Here is a 14,396-nt window from a genome sequence, read left to right as displayed (position 1 = left end):
TTATGGTGTTTTTGGCAGAGCTGCCCTGGAAAGCATATAAACATTTCTGAAGTAGAACAATGTAGCACATTTTGAACTTTGAGTTAATCTTGGTTGTCTAAACTTAATAGAGTACTTCTTAAACAAAAGTGTAATCTTCTAATTCTGCAAACAACTTCTTTGAGACAGAAATCTGTCCTAAATTACTAAATTTGGGTTAATAAAAGTCAAGTCAGTTGAGTACCAAAATTGCACCTTGCCCAGTAAAATTCTTACCCCTAACTTAACTTATTAAAGTACTAACCCTAAAAACGGTCTTAACTGCCAAACCCTCCTTCAAAAATGAAAATTTTATAACTAGTTAAAGAATTTCCATCATTCAAGATCTACAACTGTCCATAAAGATGGAGGGACAAAAGCATACACTTTATTTTTATTCCTGTGCATGTACACCTGACCTTTTTGCAGGTTTCTCTTCTAGTCACCTAATGGTCCATATTGTGCACATTTAATCTTTATACAAAGCCATGCGCACCAAATCTCCCCCCTCTCTCAGTCTAAAGCAATGCGAAACTTATAAAATGGTGCATATATCCACTGATACACATCTATATCTGTGTAACAAGGCACCAGTGCTAACACTTAGTCTTTTTGCCCTGTGTTTTGCCTCAGTGAGGATGTGTTTACCTGGAGTATGGGAGGTCTGGTATAATTTATTGGATTATACATCTTAAAGCAGATTTCTCAGAGGTTTACTGCTGTAGGTGCTTGACGCTACAGTTACTCCTACTTTTTTAGTTACTAGCTACTCATACTCATTCCTCATATAAGTTCAATGGCAATGGGAGAAAAATATCTTTTATAATCTTCAGTAGGCATTCAAATGAAATAAAGAGCTTTACTAAAGCAACAATGATTAGATAATTGACATAATTGAATTTATTTCAAGTCATTTTTATGGCTTTATAAGTTAGTTTTGATTTTCTTAACATTTGAGAAACATTTTTAAATCAGAAATTTTGGATTCTTAGTTAAAGCAGTTGATATAAAGATGTTTTGATATTTCTGTGGGTTTCATGAATTTGTAACTGGACATTTCTCATAGTTCTCTAATTTAATTAGAAAGCAACAACCATGAGTTGATTATGAAACTAGTTGCCAGTTCCCAGCCTTAAATACCTTGCTGGATGTGTAACATATTAAAAAATAAGATGCCTTATTTTTCTCAGAATTGGAGTACTTCTTCTAATGTAGTGCTTCTCACATTAAAACTCTTTTCTCCAACGTTTCACCTTGCTTAGGCTTAATGTAAATCTAAAACATGTCTGAAATGTTACTTCCAAAAAGTCTCTCTCTGCAATTTTCGAATTGAGATGGTGGAAACAGAAGTTGGGTTTATTTTAGCTCCTTTTACTTTTAAACGTGCATTTATTGCAACACTGCCTCTACCAAACATGACAAACTGAATTATTATTGAAGCATTCACTGCCATCACCATATGTTCATGTGACTTGTTTACGCCACAGGTTTACATGGCTTTAAGATAAATCTGTTGGCTGATTACAGAGGATGTGGCCGTGTGGTTGCTGAAATCGGAGCCATTTCAGTTGAAGTTTGTCTTTAATTAACCAGCGTTGCTGCATCAGTCATGTTGATGTTCTTCTTACAAATATCTCTAAATCAAAAAGGGCTGGCTGTGAAGCAATAGTTTGAGATTTAAAAACTCTATCTTGTGTTGCTCATGTTGTCAATTGATGCCATAAAATGGGCTGACATAGAAAGAATCATGACATCCAAATGTAGACACTATGCATTTAAGCATACAACTTATCCATGCATTCATATTTTGCCTCACAAATAGTCAAATGGCACTCATTTGTGTACATCTCATTAGGCAATAGCTGACTGTTATTTGTCATTGGAGAAGCTTAAAACTCAAGCGTAATGCTGTCCTCAAGGACAAGCAAGCTCCTGAACCTACAACTGTGGAGGCCCACAACACACACTGACTTCTACACACTTCATGGTCCAGCACCCCTTGCAGACTTTTCCCCTTTGTCAGCTGTTCCAGTTAAATTACACAGGAGTGCAAAGCATCTAAATAATAGATGATCAGCTTTTTATCCTTGCAGCACTCAACTTTTAATTTGCCTTTTTTATATTCCTGTTACAGTGTTCTTATTGCCTTACTTGAAGCACGGGGAAACATGCATTTTCTTTTTAGACATAGTAGAGTTGAAGACTGGTTGCTATTTTAGGTGCATTCTGTTGGAATAAACTGTTGCCTCAAGTGGAGAGTTGTATTGTGATGTTCCCATTGTTAATGCTGCGCAGGAACTGGCAGGTGTCAGATAGAATTTCCCAGCAGTGAAAGTATGTTGTCTTGTCTTCTCCTCCGGTTCCATTTAGTGTATCGTTTTTAAGCACCAGAATTTTATTTCACTTGATCCATCATTTTGTATTTTAAAGTTTTACAGATTATTTGAAAAGAAATTGATATCATTGAAAGTTGAGATGTTGCAGAATGCTGCAACATTCATCAGTGGTGTCATCTGCTAATTATTTAAACCTGTGGAAAATACTGTTCTTGTGTTTTGTGCAAATATTGCTTCATGGTTGTAAGCCTTTTAGTCAGCCTCACTCTTAGGCAATAACTAAATGCGTAGTGTTTATATTATTTATCCCTAAAATAAATTTCTGATCAGCCTTAATAACTGTCTCTTCTCATATCTACAGCACCCTTTTGTGAAATCGGTGACGACCAACCGTCCGCTGAGAGAGCTGGTGGCTGAGGTCAAGGCTGAAGTCATGGAGGAAATCGAAGACAATAGAGAGGAAGGAGAGGAAGACGAGGGCATGGACCTTACTGTGGTACCAAACCTGTTCATTATCATTGTCCTTTTTATTTTGGTGTTTCGAAAACAAGAGTGGGCAGTCCATGCTCTTCCATTCAGTTGGTTTAATTTATAGGTTAATTTTTTAATGTTGTGATTTAAATTAAAAACATAATAATGGCACAGAAAATGGATGCATTTTGACGTAGAAGTGGTATTGACTTTACAAGTAAATGCATTTCTGTGACGTTTCTCATTTTCCTGTCAGACCACACAGTGAGATGGAAATTACCCTTAATTTCAGTGTCCAGACTGTGTAATTAAGTTGCAACTTGCACACATAATGACAAAAAGGCGTGCATTTACCTGCATGTGTTCCCCAGCATGTAGGTTCCTTCTTAACCACCGAGCCTCACGTTTGTAGTCCTGACTCGTTGACCTCCTCTTAAAGCATATTTTGCTAAATATAGCCTTTCTGCAGAAGGATTGATGGTTTATTCCACTGAAGTCATTCATGAATTCACAGAGAACTGGAGATTAGACAGTAACATAGGATGAAAGTGCAGTTTGCTGCCTGCCCTGAGCACAAACAAAGGAACAGAAGACGGAACACAGGCATTCACCCACACCCGCACGTGGTTAAATATAGGTGCTGCTTTTGGCCTGTAGAAACAGCTATTGCCTCATAATCCCTAAAGGAGTAAATTATTTTAGGTTGCTTATTGTTCAGCCAAGATACTCTGACCCTTAATCAAAAACATGGGGATTTCTACATAGCAATAGCAGGTCTTTATAGGATCCTTGAAATACTCTTGCAAATGCTGTAATCAGACAAATGTTTTCATACATTTTTGTCCTTTCTCTATGAAGACAAATGGCCTTTTACATTGTACTTCCTTATTGTACATGTTGTGGTATTCAAGGGTCTTTTTATTTTATTTTATTTGGGTGACTCTAGTATACTGATGGTGCAAATTGGTGGAAAATGGTGGAAATTTATAAACTGCCAGCTTTTAAGCGTTAAACAGTAAACACTCTCATCTAGACAATTGAACAGTGTAGGTCAGCGGTCCCCAACCTTTTTTGCGCCACGGACCGGTTTATGCCCGACATTATTTTCACGGACCGGCCTTTAAGGTGTCGCGGATAAATGCAACAAAATAAAACTAGTACCGGTACCGAAAAAAAGATTTATTCAGAACACACGTGAAAAGACCCAGGAAAACAGAGTAAACGATAACAAAATAACGCTGAAAACCGATAAAAACCCTGAAGACCATACATTTCACACCCGAGTCTCAACTCTCGCGGCCCGGTACCAAACGACTCACGGACCGGTACCAGTCCGGGGCCCGGGGGTTGGGGACCTCTGGTGTAGGTCTTACCTGGACAGGTATTTGGAATAGCTTTCTGTAGGCAAGGCAAGGCAAGTTTATTTGTATAGCACAATTCAACAACAAGGTGATTCAAAGTGCTTTACAGAGACATTAGAAACAAGAACAAATAAAAAGCATGATTTAAAATTGATTAAAACAAGCAAATAAACTAACTAACTAATTAACAAACAAACAAACAAACAAACAAAACAGTATATAAAATCAAAACAGATAAAATCAGAACAGTAGATAAAATCAGTAGTTAAATGTAAGTTTTGAAATTTAAGCTTAAAGTGTGGATTTGGTGCTTTATTCAAATGCAGCTGAGAACAGGTGAGTCTTCAACCTGGATTTAAATAAACTGAGTGTTTCAGCTGATCTGAGGCTTTCTGGGAGTTTGTTCCAGATATTAGGAGCATAAAAGCTGAATGCAGCTTCTCCGTGTCTGGTTCTGACTCTGGGAACTGATAAAAGACCGGATCCAGATGACCTGAGGGATCTGGATGGTTCATACTGGGTCAGGAGGTCATTGATGTATTTTGGTCCTAAACCATTCAGAGCTTTTCTGTAGGAGGTCTTCTTTATGCACCTTGTTGTACATTAATCATTGAAAGTAAAGTTATTATTTAAAAGCAGGTGTGATGAATCAGTTATCTTTATATAAAGTAACTAAATCAAATCAATGATCTGTGTGACCACCCTTTAAAATGCTGCCAAAGTACACTGGTCCACATTTCATGGTACTTGAACAAGATGGTTTGCTTAAAATCTTACTTTGTGTTATTATTTCTCTGTGTATGACGCCAGCTGTTTGTTTTTTTTGTGTTTTTTTTTGTTTTTTTTTTTCTTTTCTTTTTTTTTATAAAATCATTACTTACTTTATCTCTTTTTAGAAAGCACAAATAAAGCTCCCTCTCATTTGCAGGCAGGAACATTTTCACACATACAGTAACAAATTGCTGACTTCGAAACAACCAGACAGTTTCTCTTTTTCTATATATATCTCACAAAGTGAGAAAGTGATGTTTGCTGAGACATTAGTGAAGCTGTGAATCATCAAGACAGGTTTTTGTTTTGTTTTGTTTTTACCTGAGGGAGAAGAGACTGTTCCTGATACAGAGCTGCTGATTAGAGATGTGCACATATGTAGAATTCTTGTCTCACATGTCTGAGATATGACTCTGCAGTTATACATAGTTGTGCAATATCTTCTTTTTGCACATAAACATTACGTTATTTCTGGTTAATGTTTAGAGTGTTGCATGACAATTTTCTTTTTTAAAAAATTAATTTATATCATTTAAATGATTGGCTTTTTTGTTTGTTTGTTTTTTGCTTTCTTTGAGCTGCATAATCAGTTAATTCTTTCCTAGTCTGATTTGATAGGGTGCTTCTGAGATGTGATTCCCTTACCTGTGTACATGCTAACTGCAGTAATATAATTTATCTAAGATTGTTAGTCTTGGGTTTTGGTTTTGCAGCATATTTGCAGGTGTTTCACATACTTTTGACACTGTAAAGTGCAGCTTTGTCTGCATAATAAAATACATTTAATGCACTGCTGTATGCAAAAATGAAAGAGTGCACACTGAATTATTTCGCATCAAGATTTTCATAATAGCAATGATAATGCCGTTAACTCTCAGGTCCTGGCAGTCTGTCCTGACTTACACAGGTTTTTCACCTCCTGTAATTATTACCTCGCCATTGCAGATTAGATAGCTATCTAAGCCACACTTAAAAGTAGCAATGTGCAAGTATAAAACAGGAATGACTGCATTCATACTAAAGCAAAGATTGAAGTTACTTAGCAAAAAGGTGGACGGCCTGAATGTTTTTTTTCCCCATTAGTGTTTGGACCAGAAGCAAAGGTTGAAAACATTAACATTTTGGAGACCACCCATGACTTAATGTCTTACGAACATGAAATGTTTTGTCACACCAGTGCCTAACAGCACTTCTCTGTTCCTTTAGTCCTCAGCCAAGGAGCCATGCCAGACTAGTCAGACCAGTTTGGAAGGTGACCAGCCCCCGGACACCCCAAGCCCTACCACACCTTCTTCACCTGCACCAGTACCATTCCCCAGGAAGCTGAACCAGCCAGATACATCAACGGAGGAAGAGCCAGGCTCCACCATGGCAGTCCCTGTACCCCTGCCACGGCAGAATCTCCATAAGAAAGATCCAGATGAGGTGGGAGACAAAATGGGTGAAATCCTTGAGAAATCAGAGTCTGAGAAATCTGAGAGTGAGTCCTCAACCAAGACTACCTTCTCAGACTCTGGTATTGAGGATGGGAAGAGTACACCCACACTTGAGGAGGAAAAGGTATTTTTTGAAAGTTGTTCTGCTCGTGTATATTTATGAAGTTGGATTATTTATTTATTTTTAGTATTAATACTAAAATCATTGTTCTAGGTTGCCGGAGACACCCCAGAGACAGAACAGCCACCATCTCTCTTTGATATGGAATCTGAGAGATCTGAGGAACATACGATAAACTTTATAGGTTCAACAGAACCAGAGGTCCCCAAGATCCCAGCTAATGGAGAATTGCCAACTTCAAGTGGTGTTTCGATTCCTGTACCTTCGCCTGCATCCTCCTCTGCTCCCACCCAGGTAGCAAACGGCAGCCTAATAGAGGATTCCCCTGAGAAGAAACCAATGGGAGCAAACACTGACCCTGGTTCATCTGATCTCAATGGAGGGATTATTGAGCAGTTGTCCTATTCAGGCAGCATGGCATCTGAGAGCATGGATTTGTCTGTCCACAGGGAGAACACATCCATTAGTGCACGGGTGAGCCAACACAGATCAAAGCTTTCTGTACTTAAAGGAATTCATATGATTCATTTACTCAAACTTTTTAAAATGCCAGAAAGGAATGGTCAGAGAAGATAGATCCCTCATTCTCTAAAGTGTTTTTGCAGAACATATCTTTATGGCAAAACCAGTGCTCAAGTGTTAAAGATGTACAGAGGGCAGCTCTGTAGGAAAACCCCTCCTGGGGGGAAAAAAAGAAGTGTTTCTTTGCACTCATAGCGGAACTGAAACAGCATTGTGTCGTTTTAGGGTGTGGGAGTTTGACACAGAATATTGCCTGTCTCCCATTAGGTTTGCACGCACATTGCACTTAGGGAAACTCAAAGTTTTACATTCATGAGGACTTAAGTAACTTTTTCTATTGACTGTGAGGTTTGCTGGGATTTATTTCTCAAGTTTGGACTGAATTGGTGACAAAGCATATTGGGGCATCTCCAAAATGACTATTTATTTGATTTACCAGCTTGAAAAAGGATATTAGGTTATCTCTGCTTAAGAATCACCAAATCCATGTCTGACAGTCCTTGTAAGTGAGACGATTGGGAGGCTAGACGTTGGGAAAGAGAAGCCAAATATGCAACACTTTCAGTTCATCTAGACCAGTGGTGGCCTTTGTGTGGGCACAGTTCAGCATTCACTATTGTGAGTGGAAATTTCTATGCAGCCCATTGTCAGTGAGTTGCTTCTGGAGGCTTATGGACTGAGCATGATTAAAATCCTATTAACTGGGTGTGGAGTCATGGCTGTTCGACATGTCAGGGTTTTTTTTTGTTTTTGTTTTTTAAATAATAGATTATGTACCAGGTGAGTCTGCCTGTAAGCTTTTTTCTTTTTATTATTTTCTTGTTTGTTTTTTTTTTGTTTTTTTAATATGATTTCTATGTTTCTGCATGAGAGAATGAGTGCAAACGTCAGTGTGCACATGCACTTATAAATCCATGGGGCGTGTGTGAAAGCTACATGTTTTTTCTTTTGTTTGTTTACTCTTTTTGTTTTTGTGTGAATGAAGAGTGACAGGGAGTCAGCACAGTCACAGATGAACTCAAACATAAACGCCACAGCTGAAATGCAGAGTGATGAATATATATCCTTTCATCTTGGTGTAAATGTGCGATTAATAACACACCAGAACACACAAGCACATAGACTTATTGTCATCGTTAGTGTGTCAGTTGCGTAGAAAACGATTCAACAGTACTCAGCAGTGCGACATTAGCATCTGGTAGCTGCCAGCTATGACAGGAGCCTCACACAGATTCATATGGAGCGTGTTTGCTCAGCTGTGTTGGCTTCATGGGGAAGCTTTGTTATGGTGAACAGCAGTTTGTGCAAACCAAAATAATTCCCTCTGAGTGGGGAACACCTTCCTAGGGTCCTTCTGTCCTAATATATTTACACTTTTTTTTTTTTTTTTTTTTTTTTTTTTTTTCTTTTTTAAAATCTTCAGCCAAATGTTTTGTTTTCTTCGAACAAAATGGAGAAAAGACCAGAAATAAGCCGACAAATACAAAAAGCAAACAAAAAAAAACTGCTCGCCTACATCTAAGACAAGTACTTCAAACAAGAAAGTTCCTGTTACATTAAAAGATAAAACAAACTTAATTGTTTACATAAAATAATTCTGATTTACTTTTTGTAATAAAATCATTCTTTTTTTTTTTTTTTTTTTTTTTTTAATTTCAAGGCAGATCTATATCATTCTCTCAAGAGGAAGAGTTGAGATAACTTCTTATTCACTATGTAACAGTGAAAGCAAAACTGTCATTAGCTTTTTGTTTTAGTTTTGTATTCATTTTTATTTTAATTGAAGCACAAATAACTTTGAGAGTATTGGGATTTTCTCTTACTGTCTTCATACCTTCTGTCTTGCGTTCACGCTCTCTTTAGTTCTCTGGTCTCATCTCCTCTTCATTATATATGAACTATTTATACACCAGGAAGTGACGACATTCAGAACTTCCCAGTGTTTGCTGAGTAAACCCCGTCATATCATTTTGCAAATATTGTCCCTGGAGGATGACTTGGACAGGGGACAAAGAAGGCGTAACTTCTCAGTTACACATGCTCCAGTTAACCGTGACAGTTTTGCATTGCAATTACAATATGCTATGGCTCATGCACTGACTGAAAGGAAATGTGTGTTTACATCACCGCACATTGTTTGGTTGAACTGCCTGATTTGTGCTTTTTGAGCTAGAGCAAACTTGAACAAACCTTCGTTGGCTAAGAAAAAGGTCATCTGCTCTGTGGGCGAATGTCTAGAAATGTCCTTTCAGACAATGTGAAGATCCACAAGTCTGGATAAAGAAGGCCTTTAACCAGTATTCTTGTTGAAGAAGGTTGAGAAGTCAAGTCACATGGTGCCATATTTGGTATACGATGTTGTTACTACCTCCATGGCGCTCTCCATTATGCTAACAGATCAGCATCTTGCTTCTTGTTACAGTAGAACCTGCCTTACAGGATATTAGTGCCATGTAAACATACACACTGTCATACATACTTACTCAGCCTCTCCTTTAACAGATAAAGACTACACTACAGATAAACCTTGACACATTTGAAATATTTGAAGTTAATTCGTAGGAATTTGCATGAAAATAGTTTCTATGAGTGATCTGAAGATTTTTTTTGGGGGGGGGGGGGCGATATTGGGGTGTTTGTAGTTCCTTACAGTCACAGTACACAAGAGTCACAAAACAACTCTGTGACTAAATTATATTGCGGTTGATATAAGCACAAGTACAAGTAAAGTTGCAAATTGTTTTTCACACACAAAAAGAAAACCTGTCTATTGCGAGAGTCTAATTATGCTATGGAAGTGAAAGAATCTGGTAGTACTGACCTTTTAACTACTAAAAAAAACCAGCATTTAAACTCAAAGTACATGAAAAAAGGTTCAATTCTGAGTTTAAAACCAGGCTTTTCTGTGTTTTTTGTCTACCTATCAGAACTTTTCAGATAAGACTCTGAGGCGGACCAGAAAGTTTGTTGTTGACGGTGTGGAGGTGAGTGTGACCACCTCCAAGATCATCAGTGACGATGAGAAGAAGGATGAGGAGATGAGATTCCTCAGGTATGTGGGTGATCTTATTATTCCCTTGTAGCTAAGCCATTTTTCATTCACTCTAAATGAGAGGCATGGACTCTTGTGTTCTCAGGACACAGTGAACACTGGATTGGGACTTATTTATTTTTATGTTTTAGTTCTTACTATTTAAGTCATCCTGCTCTTTGGGACTTTAGTCCCTTGAGATTAGAACTGTTATTGGAAAAAGTCTAATTTGGTCTCTGGTCTGAGAGGAAAATTTAATTTCTGAAATTACTTATTCGTTAAGTCAAAGTTCAGGTGATCTGTATTTGGCATTTGAAACAACTGATTTCTGTACTTCCTTTGAAGCATAGTGAGTTCCTGTGTTTTACTCCTGCCATCTAGTGGTGGGACTATGATATTGCACCTATGGCTGCAGTAATATTTCGATATCATTCTTAGTTTAAATTTGGTGAAAATAATCTTCAGAAACTCGGTGCTGAACAAAAATTGCATTTTCTTTTGCTTCCATTGGGTTTGCACCATTCAGAGTGTTGTTAGTGGTCTGCCAGCATAAACATTGTTTTTATTATAAAGTAAGCTCAATTTATTCTACTCTTATTCATTACTTTTCTGCTGCCGTGGCCTGATCTAACCTGTGATAAAGTTCTAACCTGTAATTTAAGCACTTGTTATTTTGATACCAGTTATAGTAGATCTTACCTGACATAGTTTCATTTATTTTAGGTGTCCTTAGCTACATACATACATTTGTTTTGTTTTTTTTGTAGGCGGCAGGAGCTGCGCGAGCTCCGTCTGTTGCAGAAGGAAGAGCAGCGAGCCCTGGCTGCTCTGAATGCCAAACTGGAAACACAAAGGGAACAAATACAAAGACGTTTTGACCAGGAGATGAATGTGAGTCACATTACTCTAACAGCTTTAACAACAGCATTTTCGTCTTTAGCTAAAACTTAGTCAGACAGTTGTTGCATTAATTCTATGGTCGTATGTATTTATGTATGTCACACTTAAATGTTTCAGGTCATCAAGCAAATTTAAATAGTAGACAAATATACCATATGAAAGCACAAAATGAAGTTTCTAAATGAAAGTGTTTTATTATTAAGGGGGAAAAATGCAAACCTATATAGCCCTGTGTGTGGGGGGAGAAAGTGATTGTTTACTAAACCTAATAACTGTTGAGCCACCCTTAGCAGCAACAACAAAAATCAAGCATTTCCAATAACTAGCAGTGAGTCTTTTACAGCACTGTGGAATCACCTTTGCAGAATTGTTGTAATTTTGCCACATTGCGGTTTTTGAGCATGAACCTCCTTTTAAAGGTCGTGCCACAGCATCTCAATCGGATTCAGGCCAGAAATTTGACAAGACCACACCAAAGTCTTCAAGAAAAACAAGCTTTTTGTTTTTCCTAAGCCATTCAGAAGTGGACTTGCTGGTGTGTTTTGGATCATTGTTCTGCTGCAGAACCCAAGTGTGCTTCAGTTTGAGGTCACAAACAGATGGCCACACATGCTCCTTCAGGATGTTTTGGTAGACGGCAGAATTCATTCTGGTTCTGTTTACCACAGCAAGTCTTCCAAGTCCTGAGGCAGCAAAACTGCCCCAGACCTTCACACTATAATCACATTTTACTGTTGGTAGGATGTAAAACGCTTTGTTGGTTTTATGCCAGATGTAATGGAACTCAAACCTTTTGTCTCGTCACTCCAGAGTATTTTCCAAAAAATGTGGTTAATCACAGTTAATCATGATTTAAGAAGGTCAAAGAGCAATTACTTTTTTACTTTTTCACACAGGACCAGGCAGGTTTGGATAACTTTTCTCCCTTAATAAATGAATGAAATCCTTTAAAAACTGCATTTTGTATTTACTTGGCTTATCTTTATCTAATATTAAAATTTGTTTGACGATCTGAAACATGTAAGTGTGACAAATATGCAAAACACTCTGAAATCGGGATGGTTTCAGTTGCAATAAACTTTTGAACTAGAAACTTTTTCCTTGTTTGCCATCAGCTAAAATTATAATGTGCATATCTCCTGTTGGTGTGTCCTAGACCAAGAAGAAGCACTTTGATACAGAGCTGGAGAATCTGGAGAGGAACCAGAAGCAGGCAATTGAGAAAATGGAGGAAGAACACAAAGTTAAACTGAAAGAAGAAACCAGGCGTATCAAAGCAGAACAGGAACGAGACTATCACAAATTCCTGGACCAAGTAAAACTAAAGAAAAAGGAGGTAAAGTGTGTGTGTGTGTGTGTGTGTGTGTGTGTGTGTGTGTGTGTGCACCTAAGCAAAATAACCAGTAATCAGTTCACATATTCTTGCATTTATTTAAGCCCACTTGATTCACAATAGGACATAAAGAAAGGGTGCAAGTCAAAGGAAGCTTTCAGTGCTCAACCTCAACGACTGCACAGCTGTGTTGATTTTTGTATACCTTTCTGAAGTTCTGATGTCTGAGGTTTAATTACTGAAGTGTATTTTCTTTTTAGGTAAAACAATCTGTTGATAAGCTGCCCAGAAGTCAGCGTAAAGAAACCTTAAAACAGAAGATGAATTCCTTCCAAGAAATGAAGATGTCAGAGGTATGATGCTAGGTCATTTGTGCCATTTTGATGCATAATTACAGCTCAGTTAAAACAAATTTTTTTTTTTTTTTTTAACTCTTAAATTTAGTATTATTTTTCAGTCTATATTGCTTTGGTGGTGCAAGTTGCTCAGTTTTGGAAATATTTACAATTGTGACGTGATCATAAAAAATATGTTGAATGCACTGGAGAAAGCTCCTTTTTCAGAAACAATGAACCTGGTTAAATGGCTGCTATATCTAAGAACTACTCTTTTGCTATCAAACTACTTACCAACTTTATCACTGCAAATAGAAGTATACATCTACCAGGAAATAGACTAGATGTAAACACTGATGGCATGCTTCTCAGTTGAGTTATGTTGGTTGCAGGCTTCTGGTAATTGGCATGTGTAGATTGTTTGAAGGGAAACGGCACCTGCATGACACTGCTGATTTTTGTCTGATTATTCACCCACTCCTCAATTTCTCCTCCTCCTCCTTTGTTTAGGAAGAGAAATTCCTTGTAGCTCAGAAAAACTATCTGCACATCACACTGAGGAATATCATTTCCAACAACAAGAGAGAGATTGCAGACCTGGAGAGGGATTGTCTTAACAAGAAGCAAAGCCTAATCAGAGGTACAGCATCTGTAAACCAAACAGAATCACAGTAACAATTTCAGCTTTGTTTTCTTCATTTTGTGTTTATTCCATCCTTGCTGTAGTTACCGTTTGATTTCATTCAGTGTCAACTTTTTAAATTTGATTAGAGCGTGAAAATACGATGTGGGACATGGAGCAGAAGAACCTTTATGAGAAACATCAGTTGGTGAAGCAGCAGATGAAAGATCAGTACTTCCTCCAGAGGCATCAGCTTCTCAAAAAGCATGAGAAGGTACACTAGTGGATATCATCTTGCCACAATAAGTTTGCACACACAACTTGGTAACACCTAAATCATGATTACATGACAAAATCAAGTTAACCAATTCTGTGTTGTTGTTTTTTCCTGCAGGAAAAGGAACAGATGCAGAGTTACAATCAGCGAATGGTTGAGATCCTGAAAACTAACCAGCAGCTGGAGAAGAGCCGACTGCCTAAGATTCAGCGCAGTGAGTCAAAGACTCGAATGACCATGTTCAAAAAGAGCCTTCGCATTACCTCATCGGGCAGTGCTGCAGAGGACAAGGAGAAGATCAAACTGGTGAGACAGAGGGGCTTTCTTACTCCATATTCACACATTCAGTTAACTATTTATTAACTTTCTCCATGCATGGCTCTCCAGTTTTCTCAACAGGAGGAGAAGCGGCAGAAGGCGGAGAGGCTGCATCAGCAGCAGAAGCACGAGAACCAGATGAGGGAGATGACTGGTCAGTGTGAAAGCAATATCAGAGAGCTGCTGCAGCTACAGGTGAGTGAGGGCAAATTTAATAAAACATTTTTATTACAAATCTATTTGTAGTTTTTTTTTTTTTTTTTTTTTTTTTTTTTTCTTTTCAAGAATATAGAGGACACTTAATGAACATAATAACTAGCCCACATTGCTTAACAAGCACATTTTCTGCTGCAGAATGAAAAATGTCACCTGTTGATTGAGAATGAGACTCAGAGGCTCAAAATGTTGGATGAGCAACACAACTATATGATGAAGGACTGGAGGGAACAACTGAAGCCCAAAAAGAAGGTATGTTGTCTCCACTCACAATTTCTTACATAAAAAAAAATGTATTGGAGTCTATTTTGTGGCTCAGATACTCCCA

General features: G+C 37.8%; 1 protein-coding gene across 1 annotated transcript in view; it reads left to right on the top strand.

The window, feature by feature from the left end:
- Positions 1 to 14,396, top strand: part of stk10 (serine/threonine kinase 10) — a 39,530-nt gene that overhangs the window by 22,890 nt on the left and 2,244 nt on the right. Inside the window, exons 8-19 of the mRNA XM_040032211.1 lie at positions 2,716 to 2,850; positions 6,164 to 6,517; positions 6,608 to 6,988; positions 9,964 to 10,088; positions 10,835 to 10,958; positions 12,124 to 12,303; positions 12,561 to 12,653; positions 13,146 to 13,275; positions 13,407 to 13,531; positions 13,652 to 13,840; positions 13,922 to 14,047; positions 14,207 to 14,320. Of these exons, the coding sequence (XP_039888145.1) occupies positions 2,716 to 2,850; positions 6,164 to 6,517; positions 6,608 to 6,988; positions 9,964 to 10,088; positions 10,835 to 10,958; positions 12,124 to 12,303; positions 12,561 to 12,653; positions 13,146 to 13,275; positions 13,407 to 13,531; positions 13,652 to 13,840; positions 13,922 to 14,047; positions 14,207 to 14,320 (2,076 nt within the window). The remainder of the gene's footprint in view (positions 1 to 2,715; positions 2,851 to 6,163; positions 6,518 to 6,607; positions 6,989 to 9,963; positions 10,089 to 10,834; positions 10,959 to 12,123; positions 12,304 to 12,560; positions 12,654 to 13,145; positions 13,276 to 13,406; positions 13,532 to 13,651; positions 13,841 to 13,921; positions 14,048 to 14,206; positions 14,321 to 14,396) is intronic.

This window comes from Simochromis diagramma, unplaced genomic scaffold, assembly GCF_900408965.1.
Source record: "Simochromis diagramma unplaced genomic scaffold, fSimDia1.1 OVJJ01000216.1, whole genome shotgun sequence".
Taxonomy (NCBI): domain Eukaryota; kingdom Metazoa; phylum Chordata; class Actinopteri; order Cichliformes; family Cichlidae; genus Simochromis; species Simochromis diagramma.
Note: the sequence above shows the minus strand (reverse complement) of the source record. Positions and strands in the feature narration are given on the sequence as shown.